This window comes from Perca flavescens, chromosome 6 (assembly GCF_004354835.1).
Source record: "Perca flavescens isolate YP-PL-M2 chromosome 6, PFLA_1.0, whole genome shotgun sequence".
Lineage (NCBI taxonomy): Eukaryota > Metazoa > Chordata > Actinopteri > Perciformes > Percidae > Perca > Perca flavescens.
In genome coordinates, this window is record NC_041336.1 from 8,168,021 (window position 1) to 8,193,748 (window position 25,728).

Below are 25,728 nucleotides of genomic sequence, written 5' to 3' on the forward strand. Positions count from 1 at the left end.
AGCTGCAGCGTTGGGCGGTTATTCTCCATGATCCAGGCACTGTGAGTGACCCCTTTTAAAATATACAAAAAAATATGATTCAGTGTTCCTGATGCCAGCCAAAGTTACTTTCCCGGCGGTTAATTTAAATAATTTAAGATGACCCCGTAACCTTAATCCAAATAAGCGCCAATAACAAACCCCCATGGATGCACCTGTGATTCAGAGATGTGTGTTGTGCATATTAGTATGTTGTCTGTTGTATGTCCTTGTTGTTGTTCCTGTCTGTATTATGTTTGTTCCAGTTTTTTGTGCCAGGAGGACCTTACTAAACACAGTTTGGTTAGTCCAAATTCATTATACATCCTGATTAAGTTATCTTAACCCTCTTAACCTCGATTTCTCTTTCTGCTCTCAGCAAAGGCGGTCGCTTTCTCTCCCTCTCCCTACCAGGCCTACCCTGCTTGCTAGTCCCACGCCTTCGCAGCTAAATGTGCAACTGTACATTTATGTAATGTTATGTTGTATTATGTTATGTTATGTTATGTTATGTTATGTGCAGCAGTGCAAATGTACTGTTTGTGTGCTTATGTGCTGAGGGTTTTTTTCCTGTTCCCACACTGTTCTTATCTTTATGAGGATAGTCAGAGAGCCGTGTGTGTAAACATACTTGGCAATAAAGCTTTTCTGATTCTGATTCTGATTATACAAATACATATTTATATTGTCCTTAACAGGGATGCCTCTTCTATCTTTGTGGTTGCACCTAGATTTACCTGGTGGCACTGCTGACCTCAGTCTGTCTGAATATTATTGCACAGCTACAAAATCAGGTCACAATTTTCCAAACCTAGCCTTTTAGAACTAGACTCTCAATGCATTGTATTCACCAACAGGAACAAAGTGCTACATAATTAAAACAACATTACACAAATAAAAAGTACCTGCCCGGTCTCACGGCAGTTCGTGAAATCGTCATTTAATGTAATTTAATGTATTGATTCGGTGACACGTTTATCTCATTTTTTTCATGATGGTCAGCACGTTTTTTAAACGAATGTATTTCAATGGGAAGCATCTTTCGTGCGCACAGCACAATTCTTTAGTAGCGAGTAGTATGAAAGCCCGAAAATTCGCATAGTGAGATTGGTTGGGGTCGTGGATGGGTCAAACACCACAGGATTTTCACCCAGGAGACCGGGGTTTGTGTCCGGCGTGTCACGTTTCCTAAACCCAACTGTCGCCTTCTTCTTTTTTCTAAACCCATCCGTCACGTTCTTCTTTTACTAAACCCAACCATCCCATTGTTGTCCCGCGTCCCGTAATTGTTTTCCTAAACCCAACCGTTGCGTTCTTCTTTTCCTAAACCCAAATGTCCCGTTGTTGTCGAATCGTGCTGTGATCACGAAAGATGCTTCCCATGGAAATACATTAGTTTAAAAAACCTGCTGACCATCACGAAAAAAAAATGAGATTAACATATCCATGTACACAAATCAATAGATGAAATTTACGTGACCATTTCACGAACTGCGGTCAGACTGGGTTGAAAGTATCTTGTTTTCTACCAGAATAGATATTAAATATTTTTAATCGGTACACAGTCTCAGTTTGGAATTAAAAGGTTCAAATATGATCTAATCTGTTTGGATGAATAAAAGAATAGAAAAGGCTTTTTGATGCCGGGAACTCTCGTATGAACTGCTCACAGGACAGAACAAACAGTTCTCTTCAGAATTAATCAGATTTATGTATTGAAGGCAAAGTTCAAGTTGTTTGATGGTGCTGTTGAAGGATGTCTGAGGTCAAAAAGATTTTTGATTTTTTTTTTGTTAATCCTAACTGCTATGATCTGATTTACCTCCACCTCCCCTGGAGCTGCTGAGTCTCCTGGCTGAGAGACCAGACTCCTCCATCTGCTGCCTCTTCGCAAACCATCCACCGCTGGAGCATAATCCCAGCGGAGCCAAGGAGTAAGCGCTGTTTTAAAAGCTCAGATCCAGCTCCTCTGGTAGCGTCAAGTACAGTATGTTTTTTGTTTGGCTATTTATATTATGTGCCTAAATGTAGCCAAAATCAGATAACCAAACTAAACATTTTATATGTTGTGCGTTCAATATGTACAAAAGTCGGAAAAACAATAGTTTGTGGTTTTACATGGGTTGCTGTGTCCTGAAAACCTTGAACCTTCTCTTTTAAGACAGACTTTATATTTCAATCTTCAGTAAAACATTTTCTTTTCTCCTAATATTTGCAGAAAATATACACATACACATTAGCCTGGTTTTATTCAGAGCTATTTTGATAGCATAGAGCATACCTGTCTCCTAAAAATTACCTTCCCATACAACTAAACGTCATTTACGTTTCAAAGGGGAAACTTGTTTTTGACTTATTACAAATACATTTGTTATCAAATTACACATAGGGAGGAAGGATGGGTCAAACTAACACGGTACTTTTACCCAGGAGACAGCTGTTCATGTCCAGTGGGAAACCGTTAGTCAATGTTGACTCATTTTAACTTACGCAAGTATTTTAACTTACAGTACGTAGCATGGACCTAACCCTAATTTACGTACGTAAGTTAAAATAGGTAATGTACTTGACCAACCTAGTAACTTACATACATAACTTAAGTACATAACAAATTTACTTATTTTAACTCAAACTATGATCTTTTCCAAAACGTAACTGAGTAGTTTTGTTCAACTGACAATGTTAACCGTGTGTTTAAAACTGCAACCGTTTCACAACGTGCACCTGTCGCTGGTACGAGGACTTGTAATCTGGGAGAAAATATGTTTCCCTCGAATCAAAATTGAGAATGCAGTTAAGTTGTATGGACACAATTTTTTCGGGGAAAGGGTTTCACAGAGATGACCTTGATAATGATAACTAATCAATACATTTAAAGCCTCCTTTTAGGTTCAGATACAGGTCACTTTATTTGTAGTCGTAGGTAGATTTGGTTTGAAGGAAGCATCTATCTTGACATGTATTTTTCAAACAACACGGATATTAGACATACATAATAAAAGTACTCAGGGCTCCTACAACACGGATATTAGACATACATAATAAAAGTACTCAGGGCTCCTACAACACGGATATTAGACATATATAATAAAAGTACTCAAGGCTATTATAATCACAAAACCACTCAAATAAAGGATGCTTCTAGAGCATGCATCTGCGCAATATTGCTATGACTTGTTCATCTGAGTGATGGCTGCTGGAACAATGGTGTTTTTATACCGCTTTGTTTGACAATTCGGGACTATAAATCTCTTTTCAAAAGGAAGAAGCTAAAATTCACTAAGGGTGGGAGTCGTCATTTAAAATGGCAGTTGGTGGCCAGTTATCCGCTGTAACTGTCTACTGTACAGGGACACTAGGTGACACACAAATCAGCCTTCTAGACAATTTAACATTTTGATTTAGAGTTCCTGTTCCTTAAAAATAGTGTTATGATATCAGTTTAGTGTCTTTTGTGTAGGGAGTTGATATGTAAAATAAGGGGTGCGTGTTTGTGTGATGCTGATAAGCCACATTCGCAGGTGTGTGGAGGAGATGATGGTGGATATCCCACAACCACAAACTTTTGTAGCTACACCTTTTAAAAACTGGACTACAACAATGAGAAAGAGTGGGGCTGGCCCGGTGAAGATGCCAATGGAGCGGACCCGAAGCCACATCGTGGTCACTGGAGCAAGCTGCCATCTTCAGACACGAAATCATGCAGATTCAGGGTGAGTCAGTTTAACACAGCACAAACCCCTCTGGAAGTAGGAAAGACATGAACTCATCCAGGCAAGTTTAGTCTCATTTTCACGTTAAACACAACCAGCAGGGACAATACGATACCGGCTTGGTTAACCTTTAGCAGCTGGGATTTGTTGTTTAACGAGTCCAGGTTAGTTCAGCCCATTTGTAACAATTGGTTTCCAAACCATGGCAGCAAAGAAAAAGATAGGTCTATGTTTAGGTTCCTTTTCCTCCAGGAGTGGGCAGTATTGATTCATTAAATGTATGAACACTAAACACAACAATTACAAATTGCAAAAATATTCCATATTCCATTTTTTTTTTTATTAAACTTATTGCTTGTCTTTAAAATAAATTGATTTTCTTTTTCACCTGCCTGTTATTTTTAATGTATCTGTCTTTACCTGTAGAATTAAACAGTTCATGATGACAGGGAAAGTTTCAGTTCACTTTGTAATGTACACTAAAACATTCACTCACACTCAGAAAGAGGAGCAATCAGGCTCAAACGACAACAACTTTTGAACGACAGAGAATGCACTTGCTATTTTGTTCCCTCAACAAACAATCCGAGCATGGAATGAAAAAAGACAAGGCCGTCTAATCTGTTGGAATCAAAACAAGCCTTTAAAACCTCTTTGGTGTCTGCTGTTCTAATCTCTGAACTGGTCAGTGAAAAGTGCACACAGTTCAGATCAGGATTTAAAGCCTCTCAGTAGATTGGCAGAGGAAAAGAATCGCAACTATGTTTACTAGTGCTTAGACACAATTACTTTAGGGAACAACTAACAGGGAACAGCATTAGGGTTACGTAATCTGTTCCTGAGGGACTCATATGGATCGGGATGCATATAGAAAATGGGATGTCATTCGATCTTCTGCTGTGATGTAAGATTACTTCTTGCTATTACAGAGCCAACTCGGTTCTGTAATAGCAAGAAGCGAACATCCCGTGATGGTCTGAGTCAGCAGGTTGATCATATGACGGGAGCAGAGGATGCTGGGAGCTGAACGGTTTCCAGTTTTGCGTTGGGTTTTGACTGTGTGCACCAAAATGGGAAACAGATGGCCTCATAGAGAGAAGAATAGGACAGAAAACAGGAATTTACCGTCAAACTGGGCCTCAGGTTACTTTCCAGTGTGCACAATGAAGAGTCAGAGTAGAAAATCCATCACAACATTAAGATAGTGGCTGGCGCTGCGCACATCAGAGCATTGGGATTATAGAAAAGCATTCTCAACGTCAGTCTATAGAGATATTAATAGATTTTCTAATACTGCAGATAAAAATAGAGCCATCGACCGCTTGGAATCCAATATTCCTCAGTAAGGAATATTGGTTAATAAATATGTCACCGCCCGTAGCCATTCCCACTTTCATCAACCCCCCCCACACACACACACACACAACACACACACACACACACACACACACACACACACACACACACATACATTTACACACCTGCTGCCTGTTCGTTGGTGCTGAGAGAGGGGTCAGGTCCTGGATGATAGATCAATCGAGACACTCTCGTCCCTGAGTCTCATTATCTTAAGTGGCCATAGAGGAACCTGGAGGAAGAGTCTTAAAGGATCTGAAAATTCACTCTGCTGCTGGCTGAGATCCAGCAAGCAGACTCTACAGAATTAAAAAAATAAAAACATCCTTCGATCAGATAGATAGTGAGCTGTAAGTCATGATGAGAGCCTGGGCCCGTGCTGCACTTAACACACCAGATACCTTAACAGAATGGAGATCTTACACAGCAGCGGAGATTGCTTGTGACCTACAGGCATGCTGAAGCTGCTAACTTAAGCGATGGACAGAGGCATTTATTTATAAAATTCTGATCAATTCATGTTGTTGGGGGCATTGACTTCCTTTTACAGTCAGTAAAGTTTTTTTGGAGCTGTATCATCACACCTACACTTACAACAAACTATTATATTACACATTTTTGGAGGAACTAGAGGAACTAGATTTTGACTTAAAGGTTAAAACGATGCCCGCAAGAGGCAACAATGAAATCATGAAATACTTTTTTTTATATTGTTATTAACACACACACAGAGGCACATGCATCACTGTGGAGGGATTGCCGCAGCACAGTGACCTGAACAATTAGGGGTTTGTGTCTTGCTCAAGAGCACCTCGGCAGTGCCCAGGGCGTGCCCCTTTCCAGCTGCCAGTCCACAGTCCATACCTGGTCTGTCCAGGACTTGAACCGGCTACACTTCTTTTCCTTCCCAAGCCAAGTCCCATACCTAATCTCCACAAACAGATGTCTGCATATAAATGCTAAATCTGTAGGTAACAAGACAAGATTTTGGTGTCAAAAGCGTTCTGGTTTCTGTTTGTAGTCCGAATAGTATTGACTAATCCGCTTTGAGCGGGCTGTGGTTGCATGCAGGTAAACAGTCCGTGTGGACCGCAAAACAGGCCAAACGCATTGGCTGAAATGCAATCTCGGAACCCATCAGCTATTGTCTGCTGACGATTTAGCTCTTTATTAGCTTTATCTTAATGTATCTGTATCTTGAACTGTAAAAAATGACCAGCGCAAGAAAGAGAACATCTTAGCCTGGATTTCCCCTGAAATCCCTTCAATATTGGCCATTGTCCACAGAGGCTAAATCGTCGACAGACCGAGAGCCAATGGGTTCCAGGTTGGCTGCGGACTCAACTACTGCAGCCCCATATATTGGAGGATTACGGACAGATGTCTTTGTGAAAACCAAACCTGTGTAAAATCAGACTATATCACAATCTGGTTTTCCACAGGTTTAGATTCTGCCACAGAACCAACACAGTGAAGTCAGGCCCACTAAAAACTCATTGTATTATAAATCATCACTTCACATAAAAGCATCTACTTAAGGGCTCATTGGTATTGAATAATCAGCGGTGTTGGTGAACTTATCTGTAATACCACAAAAGCCTCCCCATTCATTTATAGCTCATTCAGATCTCATTACATTTGTGAGTAACCTGCTGCAACACAGCCATGTATCATTGGACATATGAGGTACACGGGACGTTCTTATATTTAGATAGATGACTACATGCTGGTATGACTGCTGTATGACTATAGGAGTCACACAACGTGTTCATATATACACACAGACCGGACACACATAGGACTGTTGACTCACTGCACGAGGAAGTACATCCACCAAAATCCAATCACACACATCAAAGAAAATACATTTTGCAAAGATCTATATTGGCTCTGTCATGGGACATTTATTTGAAAAAGTTAACGCTTGTGATCGAGGTCTGATATGTCTTGTTCAATCTGTCTATGCTCTTCTTCTAAAATATGCAACATGTTTGAATGCCAGCCTTTAATTACTAATATTGTTTTTCAATAATGTTCGGGGCAAAATTCACAACTGGTATAAATGAGCAGATGTCAGCCAAGAATACTTAACTAAAGGCTTTGTAATCTTATCTATTCATGTACGGTGTTTTTTACCAACAGAGTCTGTAATGGAAAGACACAGATGTCTATCTGTTTTGTTTGTACATCAGCCTTTCCACAATGTAATAAAATGTCGCTGCTCATGATGGAACATCATAATACACAAAAACCGTCACATTTACTTATTCTCTGTATCCTATACCATCACATTTCCAATGCTTTTTCTGTACTTGGTTCTCAATTAATGCAGATAAAGTGTTTAACATAAGCCTAAAAACGTTGTATTCTGCAAAATATAGAACAGAGAAGGTTTCAACTTCTCATAGCAAGTTTTGTATTGGTAAAGTAAAAGATAAAATAAATGCTGAATGACATATTGCATTGAATTACAGTGGAACAGAGGTCCGGACATGACGCTTTGACTTTCTCAATTTACTTATTCCTTAAAAAACAACCAAACAATCAAAACATCCATTAGAAATTTGCTGTGGGAACCTGAGTGGAACAAGTTTTTGGCTTAGCCTGAAACAAAAGATGGCAGACATTTTGACTTCTCCTACTGGTTTGACTCCATGTAGATGCAGTAAGCCATGCCAATGTGTGCTCTTAAACTGGTAAGCCTGGTAAGAACCAGTGCATCATAGTGCAACAAGTCCTCCAAACCATACAACCATCATATTGATTATTGTACGTTAAAGCCAAGAACTAAGCACCTGTTCATATTTTACCATGTTCTGATACATAATACAAGTGATGTTTGAGGTTAGGATAAGAATATAGTTCAAGATGCAATCTTTAAAAATACAACAGCATTCACTGTTCAAGCAGTGCCCCAGAATGCAGCAGGGTGCTAAGTTCAGTGCTAGGCTCTGTGTGAGTTTCAGACGGTGTGTAATTCGACACCTGACATCATCTGTTTTAGGGATCTTTGCTATTAAAGTGAAACCAGATGTAATTCCCCTGACTGGAAAAACAAGGAAACTCCTCCCCAGACTGCTGGAGCTCCCAGCGTATGCTACTTCCTCAAACTCCAACCCATAAAAACTCACACCCTGTCTTACTTTGACAGTAGAAGACGACGCTGCACTCGGGGAACTTCACCAAACTGTTTGACTTTTGGACTTGAGGTAAAGTTTGTTGTTTACTACGTTAAATTTTACTTTCAGTTTTGTGAATTGCTTCTCTCGAACAAGGTTAGTTTTAGAGTTTGTAAGAATCAGTCTAAAAGGATTTCAATTGAGTTGTAGTAATGTCTGCACTGTTGCACTAAATTGAAAACAACTTGCATGAAACTGAGCTGAACTGAACTAAAGCTAAACAGAAATGTTTTCATTACAGGCACTGATTTACTAGTATAGACTTTGAGATTGACTCTTTGACTCCCTTTGAATTAAGGTTCAGATACAAGAAGTACTTTTTATAGCTAAGAAAGTCTTAATAGGATTAGGATTAGAGAATGATTTTGACCCAGTTGCACCTTAATAGAAAGAGTTTTGGTAGTCAGAGCTGCAGCCTTAACTGGGAGCTATTTTGACCTCTTCAGATGTAATGTGGCGTACAACAAGAGACATATGAAAACATATATATTTAAATATTGATTAATGGTGTAATTTCTAAAGCAAAAAGAAACAACCACAATGAGAATACAGTCATACTGCGACAACACAAGTTGCTGTAAATTATTTGCATAGATCATGACATGGTGTTATTTAAATCATGTCATTTCCATCAAATCATCTAAGGGTGAAACCAGACTAATTATAATAAATGTGTGTAGGAAGCAGACATTGTAAAGCAGCTCAGTTCACACATCCTCAAAGTGAAAGGAAGTTTTCTGTGTTCAGTTTAGTTAAATGTTACAGGTTGTTGGCCTTTACTGGAAACAACGGCAGGATGTAATAAAACGAGAGAAACAGGGAGAAACTGACAAATGACAGATGGCGGAAAAAACGGACTGCACTTGAAAAATTTACCGAGAATCCTTGATGAGAGCGCACGTGAACTTTTCCAACAAAACAACAAAAAGTTAACCTACATGTATTTAGCTCACTGGAGTTTGATTCTCCGTGTGGTTTTCTGCTACTCATATGTTTAGCGTGAATCTGCTGACGAACGACAGGATGCAGGTTTTATCTGCAATGTCAGCTGTTGGAACATTTCTTTGGAAATCTAAAGTCCACACAAGTCCACAGAAACCCATACAAAGTGATGTTTATTTTACTTATCTTTTTGTTAATTGTAGCGGGTTGGACTCTCACACTTCACTGAAAACAAATTCCAGTCAATATTCAACACAGGTTTTACTGTATGTGCTGTTTTTTCAGGATGTTGCAGTGTGTGTGCGTGTTGCTGCTGGCGGCCTCAGCTCTAAGCCACCTGGATCAAGCCTCTCTGGACAACCAGTGGGAACAGTGGAAGACCACACATAGGAGAGAATACAATGGCCTGGTAAGTCTCTCCCAGTCTGTACTGTTTGAAAGTTTAGCCAAACACCCTTATCCTAGAAAAATCAATTTGTTGCACATCATAACCATACCAATATCTAAAACCACAGTGATTCCACTTCTTAAAACCTACCTGAAGACAGTCTCTTATGACTTGCTTTGGGATCTTTGCCTCAACTGGAGAAAGCGTGGTTGCACAACTTTATGCTTGACTGTGAAAACATGTACAATAAGCTGCATACTTCAATGAATCTGTTCTTTTGTGGCGAAGCCTGGTATTTTATTAACTGCAACTCACATCTGAACTCAAGATGGGATTTCGACAGACTACATTTTCCTTAAAAGAAATGTACCAATAACGTGTACACATCCTGACATACAAATCTGACTTTGTGTGCAAAATACTCAGAACTGCAGCGTTGCAAATTCCTCAAGGATTGCACCATGCCCTTTTTATCTTTTGTAGAAGTTCTCTCAAAAATAAGTACAGGGAACAGGGGAGCAGTTGAGTGACAGAGGGAAAGATCACACTGACATTAATGGGAAAAGATGTCATATTTGTCATACAACATTTTCATTATTGCTGGAGTCTCAGTTGTTCTAGAGATAAAGCGCACCGCAGTTGTTTACTGTACAGTTTTCCTTCTCATAGTCTTTTATTAGAACATTTATTTTGAAAGTTTTACTGACTTTACCCTCTTAGCTGTGTCTGTATACAAATGTACAGATGTGTGCATTCATCAAGCTCTTCTTTCTGTCTTTAGGCTTTTTGTGTTCCCTCTTGGACGTCTTTGTGTTTGACTCACCGTCTGTCTACAGCTGACTCAATTTAACGGCCAGTCAGTTCAGTGTTAGTCTCCTCTCTCTCAGCTGGTCTGTTTCTGCTGTCGCCAGTCTGGTGGATATTTATTTGGGAGTATGCAGCTCTGTTGAGAGAACATTAAACAGAGTAGATCTACCTCATATGAGGTTTAAGTAACTTATACCAAATCTCCATTTGGCTGGCTTTATTGTTCTGTTGTTTTGCCAACATTCTGTGTTGTATGTTAGTTGCATGTGTGGGGTCTTATTTTGTCATTACATTATTTAAATAGCTCATTCTTCCTTTTTAATTTCAAAGATGAAAATAGAGATGGAGGGTATATGGATTGAATGTAAAATCATCAAGATAAATACAGCAAGGTAAAAGGTTAGTCCAGATAGGAAAGTGGATGAGTTACAGTAGACTTTGACCAGACCTAAATGATTTGTAGATGTTGTTACAAGTTTGCTGCCTTTTGTTTATAGAATATTAAAATTACTGATGTGTAGGAGGGGATTCATGGATTGCTGTTACTTCAGAACATCTTTGTTTGTATCAAAGAACTACTGTAATTGGGTTTTATCCATTTCATTATGTAGTGAAGTTGTACTGTCAGAATGTATTCTAAATTATTTGGGGCTGCCAGTCTGCCAAAATGTTGAGATTGTTCAAGTGTAGATGCTTTTATTTGTGGTGTTTACGTGGATAGTATTATATCATCAGCATATAGTTATAGATTTTATGTGATTATTAGCACCAACTGGGACATCTGAGATGTCTTTTAGTGTATTTTAGAGGCAATAGGTTAAATATATGTGCTGTGGGCATCCTTGTCCCAATGTATTGCTCAAATGGTAAAGGAATAACTAGTGGTGATTGGTAAAGGGACCATTTTTTGAAGTGCCCCAACAAATAGAGTTAATGAATCCTGTCCCCTCAATAAATTCCATTTATATGCTGGAGGCGTATTACTAATTTGTTTTCCCAAATACTTTTTCCAAAGAAACAATTGCTGCCAGGATGATGTAGTGTAGAAATTGGGAGGTGATTGGATATCCCATCCCATATAATGCGCAAGACATCAGCACCAAGGAACCAGGGTTTGCATGGTTCCAAACCGAGACCATTATCTTCCTCTAACATCAATCAAGTACTGTGTTTATTTGTTCCTTTAACTCAATGTAGGGCATATTAGCTGGTCAAAAAGTGGTCTGTGTGCCAAGGTTTTATAAATGCTATCATAAGCGAATCCATTACGGAAGAGATAATCAATTCACCAGATGTTACTTAAACCTGGTTTCACATATTGTCATGTTTTGCTCTAGTTGAGATCTACAGCGTTTAAATCCCCACCAACATAATTAAAATAAGAAAATGAATGATGAGTCACTGTCAATTGGCAGATGTCCTGCACCTCTCAAACCATTTTACAAAGCAGGACTCAATTTTTAAAAGAGCATTATTTCTGGTTTAATTCTGATGAGAAAGAAGAGATGCCTGCCACATCACTAATGTCTACCAATACAAGAGAAACCAAAACCAGACTGATTGAGATGTGTGTATTATGTGTCCACAACACACTGCAGCTACTTCCTCTCTAAAAGGTAGAGTGTTATCTAACATCATTAATTGTAAATCCTTAACACATATGTTAAAATGTGTCATCATGTCGGTCTTTCACTAGAAACACAATAGGCTCTTAACAATGAGCCTCAATAATGCAGACTGCAAAAATAAGAAATGTAAGGGTGGCACTGGTTGCTCTACTTCCTTGTTTTGGCCCCGAGTAACAAGACAGATGGAGAACAGAGAACCAAAAGTAAAGCAGGACATGCACAATGAGAAGTCACTTTATCTTTCTCATCCTTAGCCAGTAATTCAGAAATGTTAATTTCCAAAAGGCTGTAGACCCACTTTTGACAAACTGACTTTTTCTAGTGTGATTCAGGGGGTACTATTTTGGCTTTAACCAGGCAAATACAGGCATTATAAACGTGCTTATTGAGGTTTTAATTGAGGTTAACTTAAGCCAGTAGTTTTGATATCGTACTGTTTTGCATATAGCAGTCAGCTGCTGTCACAGATGTCCAACAGTGGAAAATCCTTTCACCTCCGACTCTATATTTTACCCTCCTTTCACAGTTTCTCTGAACGCTAAAATTCCCAGTATTCTTTTTTTTTATTAATATTTTTGTTCTAGCTCCTGGCTGCATAGAAGAAAGAAAATGTAGTTTAGTTGGTGTTAAGTCAGAGCCAACGATAGATTTAGTTCTTGAGCGCTCACTGAGCATCTGTTATCCCTCTGCTTTCCACCTCTGGCTAGAGGTCACCACTCCACAACTCTGCGTGCGTGCGTGCGTGCGTGCGTGCGTGCGTGCGTGCGTGCGTGCGTGCGTGCGTGCAGTTTATCTACAGTGGCCTGGGTTTAAGTACAGTATGTGAAGGTTTGTGTTTGATGTTGTTTCTATCTGTATCTGTGTGAACATGCATGTATTATTTATTCAAATGTGTGTGTTCATGTGGTCATTATGTGGTGTATTATTACTGTGTAGTCAGCAGAAAAGACACTCTCTCTCTCTCTCTTCTCTCTCTCTCTCTCTCTCTCTCTCTCTCTCTCTGATTTCAATCAGTATTCCTCCAACAGTCCCTCTAATTCAACCCTCCTTGAACTGACATCACTGTAATAGAATCAAAGTCTCCCTGCATCATTTGCATTTTTCATTACTGGAATGGATATCAAGATAGAAATAATGATTGTAGTTATGCTAATGGTGTTAAGACTCCGAATATTAAGCAGAGCATGGATGTTTTTTAGGTAATCAACCAAGCTCTTGCCTCTATCTTATTCCCATATTGTGACGACGAAATGTAAATCAGTCTCTTTCTTAGCACATAATAGACACGTGTAGTGCTGATGAAATGCAGATACTCTCAAAATAAAGGACAAAGCAATATTTACCTCAAATTACAATTGCATTGGACAGTTATGTTGCTGTATAAGCTGCACTAGGGAAGATTGTTAGGTGATCGTGCACTGGTTTAATTGGCCTAATTAATGAAATGGGGCTGTAACACAGACAACCTTCCTTTCTATGCTAATTAAAACGTAAATTTGGCCTACTTGCCCAGATTAATTTCTTTGAGCTGTCAGGAGTTAACACAGGAAGGCAGGAAGGAAGGAAGGAAGGAAGGAACGCAAAACTTAACATTGAGAAATAGTTATGATCTCTTCATGAAGCCCATGAGGTAAAAAAAAGAAATGGCTACCAATGACTCCATTACTGGGACCATGTTAAGGGACTGGATGCTCCAAAGTTCATTTTTCTAGACGTAATGTACCATAAAACATTTAAAGCCTTGTCTGAACTTGTCTCAATTTGGAGGACACAACCGGTCCGCAGTATCCCATAATCCTTTGACTTTGTTTCAGGATGAAGAGGGGATTCGCAGGGCCATCTGGGAAAAGAACATGCTTATGATTGAAGCCCACAACCAGGAGGCAGCACTGGGCATGCACTCCTACGAGATGGGGATGAACCACCTGGGCGACATGGTGAGTCTGAGGCGGTCCTGCATGGTTTAGGCCACATTTCACATCGTTTTTTTAGGGATTGTTTGCCTTCTTTTGTGTACTTTCACATCATTTTGAAACCTGCTCTGTGGTGCTACAGATACCATAGGTTTTGACATTTCTGCTCCCAGAAGACTATTTCAGGCCTCTCCTACCTGATCACTTCTGCATGTCATGCAATTAAAGAAAAACACAAGCAATGATTGGTTGATGTTTGAAGGATAGTCTGACATGTGTCCATGTGACCAAATCATGGCACAGTAATCAGCTAAACTGACCTAGTGATCATCTTGAAAGATCATGTAGTATATAGCACACCAAGTATCAACTGACACGGAAATGAAAAGCATACAATGACAGAAATCCATTTTTAAAATAGTCCAGCTTGGTTCCTTCACAATCCAGTAACAGCATGTTGTAGCACAGTTTTAGCTTAATCACCAAATGCGATCAAGTCAGTAATTTATCATTTTTTTAATCCATGATATCACTGGCTCAGCCCAGCTGTTGTGGTGCCAACACCAGACAGTTGTTTCAGGTTAATGAAGTAAAAAAACTACCAACTGTCATGGCATGGAACTACACTACCACATGTTTGCCATTCACAGGCATCAGGATCTGATCATATATCACACATTTACGTTTTCCCAGATATAGCAAACAAACAAAGAACGGAGTTGCAACTAGCAATTCTTTTCATCGATTAATATGCTGATTATTTTATAGTGAAATTACACAACTTAAAATATCTTGTTTTATCTGTCGGATACCCCAGCATCCAAAGACATTCCCGGAACTTTCATGTTCGACAAAGAAAAGCATCAAATCCTCACTTTCCAGAAGCTGGAACCAGCATATGTTTTGCATTTTTGCTTAAAGAAAGCCTGAAACAATTATTTGATTATAAAAAATAGTTGCCAATACATTGTCTGTCCATTAGCTAATGGTTGCAACTCTAAAAGATCAACCAGCACTTACGCATGTTCAGCTACAGTCTGAGATACAGTTACCATTAACAACTGTAGCATGGAACAATTGATCTGTCTGCTAAGTATTCATAAGCGAAAATTCGCATTTGCAGTAAAAAAAAAAATTCACTGAAAACCAGCCGCTAAGTGTCAAAGATTCATATTCTCCTCAGCAGTTGTGCGTTTTAGCTGCTGTCCTCTTTGTTGTTTGTTTCACTCAAGCATGTTGCAGCCCATTGAGGTGAAAAATGGGTTTGGTGTCCTTAAATTTAGCTGTAGTCAGTGACGTGTGTGTGTGTGTGTATCAGAGCAGGTCATGACTGATGGTTGTTTTTGCATCAAGATGCCGGCTTTAACAAGCTGTACATCAATAATGGGCGGAAGGCAAGATGTGTAAAAAAACATGCCAGTGCTTGAACCCATTTATTAGTGATAGGAGCATGTATACACCTCCGTGAATTCTGGATAAATGGCCAATTTCATTGTTAACGTAGAAACAGGTGACTGTGAAATTAAGGATGTGTTTCCATTTTCATTATGGCTGAAAGCACTTAAGTGAAATGAAAGAAATAACCAGATGGTCTCGTTAATGAACCCTCTGCTTGCAGACTAAGCTGTAATGAAAGCACCGGGGCATTTCTGATAATAAAAAATGGCAGGATTTAAAAAATAATTGCCTAATAGCGTATAACCTGCAGTTTCATTGTGACAGCCAGCAAACAACACTCACTTATTTTATTCCTCTTCTGCTCTTCATATCCTTCTCGTCTGCTTCTTCTTTTTATGTCGTTGTTTTGTACATCTTGTAGCATTTTTTATGTGAACATTTGTGCCCCTCTGGTGTCACTTTTTGACACTTGTACTGTACAGAAAAATGACATTTCACTTTGGAGTAAACTATTAAACCCATCTCTTCATGAAATACTTTTCATCCTCCGTCACCCTGCTGAATCAAATCCTCCCGTTGCCATATCTTCTTTTACTTGTTCTTGTCTTAAGACTAAAAATAAATCCTCTTTCCCTGACTTCTCTTGTTCGTGTCGCAAAACATTTCTATTCTATCGGTTATGTCAGTAACTAAGGAAAGTGTTATACCGTCTACTGTCAGAGTGGTGCAACATGTAACCCTAAACCTGCACGCTTTGTTTCTTGTAATGTGTGTGATCACTCTTGTTTTCAAAATCCGAACAAGAGCGTTCAGAAACATCCCTGAAACCTAAAACTCGATGTCAACTGTTAACTGTGTCTCTGTGCATGCAGACGTCAGAGGAAGTGTCCGAGAAGATGACGGGCCTGCTCGTCCCAATGAACAGCGAGCGCAGCTTCACCATGGCTCTGGACGACCAGGTGTCCAAGCTTCCCAAATCTGTTGACTACCGCAAGAAGGGCATGGTGACTGCAGTGAAGAACCAGGTCAGAGATCAACTAGTACAAGCTATACGAGTCTCAACCCCCAAATATGTAGTAAAAACTGACAATTATTCATTTTTACTGTGTACAGTTCATGAGTTTGATTGTTTTTTTGGCGGCTTTCTGGGAGAAAACCCTGCCGCAGATCAAATGATGTAGTTCTTAGACTCCAGTTGGTCACCTTTGAAACAGCCTCTTCTAAAAACTAAATATATATTATTTGAAATCACTTCCAATAAAGCATATGTTTCGGATTTACGAGAGAAAAGCCCTGAAGGATGGGGCGACCTCTAGCTCACCCAGTAAGAGCATGCCCCCCCCCCATGTAGGCTGAGTCCTTTGCAGCAGCCCGTATTCGAATCCGACGTGCAGCCCTTTGCTGCGTGTCATCCCCCATCTCTCTCTCCCACCTTTCATGTTTATCCACTGTCACTATCAAATAAAGGGGAAAAAAGGCCCAAAAAATTATTTCAAAAAATAAGAAAAGACCTCAAAGATGAAGACAAACTACTTAGTTTGGGGAATGCAAACCTGCTTAAGTCCCTCAGCTAAAGATTGATTCATAGCAGCTCCTATAAGCTTTTCAATGGTAAGGTCATAATAAATAGGAACAATGGGTAAGCATGAGCAGTAATAGTCCAAGAGTAATGTATTGGTGAGTCCAGGGTACCGCTGGAAAGTCCTGCAGGTCGACTCTTATCCTACATCGGTAGCTAAAATTAAAGCAAAGTTAATTCATGTGCAAACACCTGTTTGTGTGCCAACTTCAATCCCGCCACCAGCAACTTAGTGGAGAAACTGGACTTTCAGGAAGTATGACAATGAACCAAACAATTCATGAGAACACAAGGACAGAGCTTGTGTAATAAAAAGTTTGAACATGTGATATCAATTACCAATATCAATCACGTGATGAAAGAATTTCACCTCTGTAAGCACAAACAAACCAAACACCTGGGAAATGAGAGGACATTAGACTCATACGAAAAAATAATGAGTCATTGTTCACTGTTATCAAAACAGGAACAGTGAGTATCTCACAATGGAGGAAGTTATTGTATTTTTGTAGCTGTTAGTCCCATCAGTAGTTAACGGAAATAGAAGATAGAAATGGTCAGATAGGAGTTCAGTTGGGTTTAGGCATGTGATGGTGTTTGTTTGAGGTCTTGGGGAGAAAGAAATTCCCGAGGCTGTTTCCAGGCAAAATGCTAAGAAGGAAACACAGGACTTCATTGCTTTCTGTGGGGAAATGTGGCTGTTGCAGGCAGATGCAAAAATAATGACATCAGTTGGGAACATATGAAAAAAAGACTAAACTGTAACTGAAATATTATATAAGAAATACAGCATGTATCTTAAGCAAGTATTCATTACCTGAACATTATACAAATCACATATTAAAATGGTTATGCACAATTGGGAAAACGCTATAAACATGTTGATATTTTACAACAGACACCTTGTACCTCCATATTATTCAGCCTTTATCTTCATGTTTCTTTAATCTATTCTAATGAAATCATTACAAACTAATTGAATGAGTTTGGGAGCTCGTCCTGGAGATACACCCAACAGTGAAAAGCCTTTGTATTTATCGCTAATTAGATTTTTAGAATTTGAAAAATATCCTCAACCTGTGCGAGTGGTGCGGTAGCACTCTCCAGAGAGCAGCAGTACCTTACAAAGGGCTGAATGACATTATGAGTATGTGGTGAATACTTTCTCAAAAGGATCTTAAAATAAATTACCTGGAAACCTCCTTCATCATATCCTCCAACTTCCCTCATGCTCCAGAAAAGTAAAGGAAGCAAACAATCCCAGTTAGTGTAACCTGCCGGAGGAAACAGCGTGTTCTCACTGCTAATGGACTTTGAAAACAAAAGCATGATTAGTCATTAAAGTAATTAGTCATTATGAGTGGATCGGACAGCCGGCCTTATTTATGTAAACAAGAGTTGAGCAGAACGGGAAGTAGATGGATTGAAACATGGTGAGCATCTGTTCTTTCTGCTAGCAGGCAGATTAGCAGCAGAATGTTGTGCTACTGTATCGAATGAAGATCACCGCTGAAAGTGAAGCAATAGACCTTTTTCACGGCAGACATGTTGACATGTCATAGTAGGAAAAGCACAGGTGTATTCAAAACCAATACTGATGGCTGCATTCTACTTAGGAGAGGCCCTGTTATTGTTCATGCTGACTCACTGAAATACTTCCTACTATGACAAGTCAAAATGTCTGCTGTGAAAAAGGTCCATGAAGGCTTGGCAGGGTTAGTATTTCATTTTCAATGTGATTTTTTTATTTGCTGAGTTTTACATTTTTTATTTTAGTTTTATTGACTTTGAGGTCTACAGTAGTTTTCTAGTGATGCAAATGCATACATTCTTTTGTACATTTATTAGTCTCGCATTGCCGGACCTATCTCCACAGCGCTGCAGAGTAAGGTCTGGCTCCTCCACACATACATTCCATGATAGGAGAAGAAAAATGTTCTGTGTTCTGCATTTCTTTAAACAAGGGTTAGCGTTAGGGGGCGCTAAGCTCCGCTCGCAGAGACGGTGGCTCTGCAAATAGCCTCGGGAAGGAACTTGTGTTGGTGGAACATATCCTTTGTAAATCTTCACAATCATTGCTCGAAAGAACCAAGCAGGCCTGTCTTGTGGCATGATCCAAAACTTTTTCAAAACTTGCAATTTACTAGCTTGCTAGCTCGAAGTTTGTTGTTGTTCCCCGAAGAGAACGGAGTAAGACAACGGCAACACACAACAACGCCGGAACATTATCCTGGAAACGTACATCCAGACTATACATTTATTTACTCCCAGTTAGGCGTATAATTAGTCAGGATTTCTTTTTTTTTACCCTGCACCACAACAAAAATTATGAGCATTCCAAACATTTTAGAAAAATAGATTGTAGCTGGTTTCATCAGGGAAAAATATAAGCATGCTTTTAGTTTGTGTTTCAATTAGAAAGACGAAGCTTTAAGATGCTTTTGTTATAGTATTTCAGTCTAAATAGATTTACAATATATAACAATGCCAACCGAAAGGATGAAAACTCCAAACATGTTAAAGAAATATTAATTTCAGATTGTTTTAAATTTAGACAACAATTTAGATTTTTATTTTCACTTCCAACAATGGGATAATAACAATAACTGCAAAGTCAGTTTGTGTGCAAGGCGTCGTTACCCTCTGGTGGATGCCAACCAAACTGCAGCTGTAAAGAGGATATATTGATCTGCTCCTCTGTTCCTGTTGTTAATGAATTATGCAGCAGACTGACTGCACTCTGTGCATACTAACAACTCTGCTGCTTCCTCCCCAGCTCCTTTTATGAGGACTGAATTGTACATTTTGATGTTTTGTTTGTTTTGAGGCAAATTCCAGAGCTCAAAGCCTCAATCAGAACATCCTCCGGTGAAATGACGTGATTACACATTTACAAACTTTTTAATTGGAGCAACTCCGAAGCAGCAGGGTGTTCCCATGAGGAGGAGGAAGAGGAGCAGCAGAGGTGTTTTAACTCAAAGCCAGGCAAGAATTTATAGTCAGACAACGACTCCGAAGGTGTTTTATTACTTCATGACTGAGAGAGAGTGAACACTAGCAGCTCGGTTCTCCATGCAGCACAGGACGGACATCCTGTTCTTAAAAGGAACACAGGATTAACAATTGGAATGTCCTAATTATATTTGCGAGATGTGAAATGAGAGGATGTTTATTGTGAAACTCAAATAGCTGCGCTAGGCCTGGACTAGACTGAAATATTGGTTTGGGCCACGTTGTATTGGCCTTTTCAGTGGGATGTAAAAGTACCTATAGTTAAATACACTACACCAGAGATCTTCAACAGGGGGGTCCGGGACCCCTAGGGGGGACGCCAAATTATTGTTTATGGGTTTAAAGAAAAAACAGCTGAAAATATACATCAACATTAATTCATCATATCCACATCATTGATGATACGGCTTACTGGCCTATAGCTACGGTAGCCATAAGGTAGCCATCCACAAATACAGTTGAGCTTAACAAAACATGATGTATAAATACATGAATATGCCAACAATTTTCATTTTAAGAGCTTAGTATTGTATGTGCCATAAAAAGGTATGTGTAAAGGCTTGTCCTACACGTTATAGTAGGCCCTGTTTAATTTGCAACTCAATTTTTTACAATATATTTAGTAAGGGGTCCCTGCTCCATTTCTTTTTCAGCTAAGGGGTCCTTGGCCTAAAAAAACGTTGAAGACCCCTTTACTACCCTCTTACTGGGAAATGTGAAAGTCGGTCACTAGTGACTATTGTTGGTTTTCTAGCCCACCGGTATTTAGGACACCTCCCACTGCTTGTGACCCCTTGTATATGTGTCTAACAATGTCAGAATTTGCCTCTAAAACTTTATTCCTAATCCACTGAAAATAATTGAACATGCATATGGATATTTTATACTATAGGGTTTTATCATGTACAGATGACCTTAGAATGCGGTTTTAATCGCTGAGTTAGCTTAAAACATGATGTCCGTGTCATGCACCTCTCCAACTGCCTGTTCAAAAAAGTGACAGTTTTATCCAACAAACACAAATGTCTTTAGAAGCAAAGCTGTCAAAGTCTGCCTGCCAGTGGACACAGAGGAGAAGACAGAATTATTTTTCATGTCTCATTTATCAGTTTGATTTCCCTCAGGCTGATGAGATATTAATGTGGTGTTAAGGTGCTGTTTTCATTATTGAATAGTCTAGAGAATATTTAGAAAAATGTCTGTCACAATTTCCTAAAGCCCAAGGTGCCGTCTTTAGATTGCTTGTTTTCACTTAGTAACAATTCAGAACCCAGAGATATTCTTTTTACTTTCATACATGACAAAGAAAAGCAGCATATCTTCACGACTGAGAAGCTACAACAATGTATGGCATTTTGGCTAGAAAAAAAAAAGTGACTCAAACGATGACTCAATTATCAAAATAGAATTGAATTAATAGTTTCAGCTCTAATCTAAAAACAGCTGTGGACTTTGCTAATCTGATTTTCTGTTTGGTCATACTTCTTTTCTGTGATTTACATAAATGCCTGCCTGCCTGGATAGTAATGTACTTACAATTTAGTAATACTATCATCATCCAACCCCTCTAGTCAAAACTCTAGTTTTTCATGCATTTCTGTTTATTAATTCCTTCCCAATGTCTGCTAAGTTATCATCAGTGAGACTTTAACTTTCACCCTCTCATGACAGGGTGCCTGTGGCTCCTGTTGGGCCTTCAGTTCGGCCGGGGCCCTCGAGGGCCAGTTGGCCAAAGCGACAGGGAAACTGGTGGACCTCAGTCCCCAGAACCTGGTGGACTGCGTCAAAGAGAACGACGGCTGCGGAGGAGGATACATGACCAACGCCTTCCGCTACGTGCAGGAAAACGGAGGCATCGACTCTGAGGCGGCCTACCCGTACATCGGAGAGGTAAACGAGCCTCGATGCCGGACATACTGTGTGAAATTATCCAAGAAACATGCTTATCTCAATCTTTCACTTCATGTGGTCAATGTGTTGCCCAAACAAACTTCCAGTCATCTTAATAAAGTATCACATGTCCGGAGACTGAGGTAAAGCGTGCACAGGAACTGCGGTCCGCCACATTCTTGAATGTTCGTTTCTCTTTCCTGTAACGTGTTAACGCTCGTTCTCTTACACGTTGGTTTGACAACATCTTGTTCTGTGGCCACAAACCAAAACAAGAAGTATCGATGCCCAGCCAGCGGATTGCAAAGTCTGACACTGAGGATTAGCTATCAGCAGGTCGTGTTTGCAATGTACCCCTGGATGTACAGACAGCTATCACTGAATTACTTCAATAGCCAACTGAAGAAGAGTTAAAAACATAATGATTCGAGGTAAGTCGTGGAAATATGTCTTTTTTCTATGACATCCAAACTGATTTATAAACGTTTATTAGCGATGGACATACACGCAGTCCCTGAGTCCCCTTAAAATATGTTTCATACTTATAAATTAAAGATGGAGTGCGAATTTTGGCGCCAATTGTCACGTTCTTTTTGTGGCAACCCTTTAACCCTCCCGCAGCTTTAAAGCAGCAGAAGCTCAGCCCTTCCCTGTCGAAACGCAACAAAAGCACCTACAAGCACCTTAAAAGCTCACTTATTGACACAATGTACCTGTTTAATCCCATAAGAAAAACAAGGTGCCATTCTTTATGCTAAGCTAAGCGGCTGTTGCTTCCAACTTCAAAATGATCAGGTATTCTTTAACAACCTGGTTTTAAATGATACTAAATACCCAGCAGTCTTACAAAAAACAAGATGACAACAACTTCCAGAACTCGGCTGTTTACCACAAAACAGCAGCAGACACAGACTGAAACCAAAGTGGTCAGTGGTTCCTCACTTGGCGGTCAGGATGTCATACTTCATCTTATCACGTTTTAGAACACAATGAAAGAACAAATTCATATTCCGTTTACACCTTCAAGCAGCGGCAATATTTTTAGCAGTAATTTAGCAGAAATGACAAGAAAGAAACTCCCATTGACATGCAAAGTAAACATAGTTTCCTCTTTAGTCATCTATTGGTGCAAGAAGGAAGTACAACTGTGTGAGTCTGCAAGTTTAGATACTGGGAATGTACCATGGCTGTGATCAGACCCTCGTGTGAAATGTGCATGTGACACAGGCTGGCAAATGGGGTTAAGGCTTAGGGTTAGGGTTAGAGTTAGCATGATCATGGTCACAGACATTCAGAGCTGTGACCATGACCATGCTGTGTACTGATGTAACCTAAGAGGATTTCTGAGTGTTGAAGTTGTTGTATTCAAATTGCTGCTATTTGGTGTTGTAAACATGCAAATAGCTTCTTCGAGCTTTAATTTGCTTTTCCAAACAAATACAGAAATGTGAAACAAATATTTCAATATATTTTTTTCCTCCTTTGTTTGTGTTCAGGACGAGCCGTGCCGCTACAATTCATCAGGCATGGCAGCCCAGTGCAAAGGCTACAAGGAGATCCCCTTGGGCGACGAGCGAGCGCTGGCTGTCGCGCTGTTTAAAGTGGGTCCAGTCTCTGTGGGCATCGACGCCACGCTGAGCAGCTTCCAGTTCTACCAGAGAGGTCAGTGATCATGTTCAGTTCTTTCATCACTCGGTGACGGATTTCAAACTGATCCACTGACAAAAAAAATCACCAAGATGGCTGTTTTTCTTGTTTTGTAGATGCAGTTTTGATGACCGATCGTGTATAGCTACTGTGTAGCTCTCAATAAATACAAAACCAGAGTGGAAATGGCAGGCTCTGCCAATACCAATAAAAACTATTATATAGGGAGATAATATGTGAATTAAAATACATTAAATAGCCATCACAGAACATAAACTACATCAAAAATGTACTTGATTTTATGAAAATCTAAAGGAGATACTTTGCCGATGGCAATCCAGCTCTGTGTCATGGCAGTGCTGGCAGTGTGTGGCGATGAACAGTGTGCTTTCCCGCGAGTGGTGCCAGTGCGCAGAGCTTGTAACTCGTCATCCGGGGAATTTCAGCACACCCAATGTTGCTTCAAGCTCCGTGCACTGGCGCCACGGAGGACAGACACACACGGCCCATCTAAACACACAGCCCACACAAATATGACACAGAGCTGGATTGTAACTTTGAAAATGAACAAGAATTGTCTTCCTGGCAGCATGGAGAGGGCTTTAAAACTGAATTACTTTCATGTTGGAAAATAAATCTTATGGAAAATGTCATTGAACAGTTAAATAAATAAAACTATGAAAAACACACTAATACAAAGAATTTTAGCCGGACAGGTGCTTGCCGTAAGAATCCCAATTTTCACAAGTCGATTTTTCAAAAGAGAAATGACCATAAAATCTGTATGTGTGTTGGTTTCACGGATGCACGTCCAGCTCAGAATCTCTCCTCACTTATTCTTCCTCTCCGTCATGTGACCAGGTGTCTACTACGACCCCAACTGTAACAAAGACGATATCAATCACGCCGTGTTGGCAGTGGGCTACGGAGTGAACACCAAGGGGAAGAAATTCTGGATCGTCAAGAACAGGTGGGACACATCACCTGTCTGAACAGCATCAGGTGGCTCATAAGGCCGCCGAAATGACACAACGGGCTGTTTGTTAGCGTTGATTTGATGCTTTCTGTCGAGTGACAAACTGATGAGCTGTTGTTTGACTTCTGGCGATGCTCAATAACTCTCATGAATCTTTCTTTCCATCTCTGTCGTCATCTTTTGTCTTTTTCCCCTGACAGCTGGGGCGAGACCTGGGGCAAGAAGGGCTACATCATGATGGCACGTAACCGAGGCAACGCCTGCGGCATCGCCAACCTCGCCAGCTACCCCGTCATGTGAAGAGGACGAGGGGGGCTTTGCTTAGACTACTACACACAAAAATACACTTGACCATGTGCACAGAGTTCATTCCAACACGTCAGCAACCACTACAAACAATAACAGAAGATTGAAATTTGTTTACAAAGGTTTTCCAAATTCAAACTGGGCTCTTTTGGAATATATTTATCACGGTGATAAAAAGGGATTCTGGGATTCCAATGTCCTTAAAAATGTTTCATGAGGACGTTTGGTTATCTTGAGTTATTTTAAGCACTTTGAACCCCCTAAGACTTTTTATTTTTATCTTTAAACCAGCAGACCTCCACTGTGGTCTGCTCCATAAACACATTTAGTACCTCCAGGGCTTGGTGTTAGTAACCCTGAGCCAGAATACACGTTGGTTTGTGCCAAAGTGCCAAGTAAATCTACAAACCAACCAAAGACACAACCAACCTTTCACACAAGGCTGGTAGTCGGTGACAGTTTAAGTCCCTTTAGTTTTTATTACAGTTTGTGTGAGAACTAACAGAGTTTTAATTCATTGTGACTGGAAACATTGCTGGGCAATGGGAGCTGCTCCTTTACTGTCGATGCAGAGTCAGTTCCTTTAGAAATAGTTTTTCTCTTGATCATGTCAACTTTTATTTTTGTTGTTGTTCTGTTCAGCACTTTTCTGATGATCAAACTGTAAACTGATGTTTTCTATGAATAAAGGTTTCATTTTGAAATGGAATGCATCGTTGATTATTCATACTAATCCAAAGAAACGCTGCTGCTCTACAGTTTTGAAAATAAACTAAAATAGCACAATGTTTAAGTATAACATTGTATCCTGTGAATTTCTAAATTAGCTGCATATAGTTCATTAAATACGTGGCACCTGGCATATATTCTAACAGTATTCCTCCAAAACCTGCTGTATAATTATGACATACTGTATATCCTCAGACACAATACTAAAAGTATACTACAACACTATTCTTAAATTAATAAAAGAATT

At 39.7% G+C, this 25,728-nt stretch overlaps 1 protein-coding gene across 1 annotated transcript; it reads left to right on the top strand.

The window, feature by feature from the left end:
- Nucleotides 1–8,188: 8,188 nt before the first annotated feature.
- Nucleotides 8,189–25,461, top strand: ctsk (cathepsin K). The gene is made up of 8 exons (XM_028579763.1): nt 8,189–8,296; nt 9,494–9,617; nt 13,846–13,968; nt 16,215–16,367; nt 21,605–21,823; nt 23,320–23,485; nt 24,332–24,440; nt 24,647–25,461. The coding sequence occupies exons 2-8, from the start codon at nt 9,495–9,497 to the stop codon at nt 24,744–24,746; spliced, it is 993 nt and encodes a 330-aa protein (XP_028435564.1). The 5' UTR covers nt 8,189–8,296; nt 9,494; the 3' UTR covers nt 24,747–25,461.
- The last annotated feature ends 267 nt before the right edge of the window (nt 25,462–25,728 follow it).

Bases quoted from the DNA above. Each gene is read 5' to 3' on its own strand.
- ctsk (XM_028579763.1), top strand. From the start codon at position 9,495: ATGTTGCAGTGTGTGTGCGTGTTGCTGCTGGCGGCCTCAGCTCTAAGC. The intron at 21,824-23,319 runs GTAAACGAGCCT...GTTTGTGTTCAG, and splicing joins CCTACCCGTACATCGGAGAG to GACGAGCCGTGCCGCTACAA. The intron at 23,486-24,331 runs GTCAGTGATCAT...TCATGTGACCAG, and splicing joins CTTCCAGTTCTACCAGAGAG to GTGTCTACTACGACCCCAAC.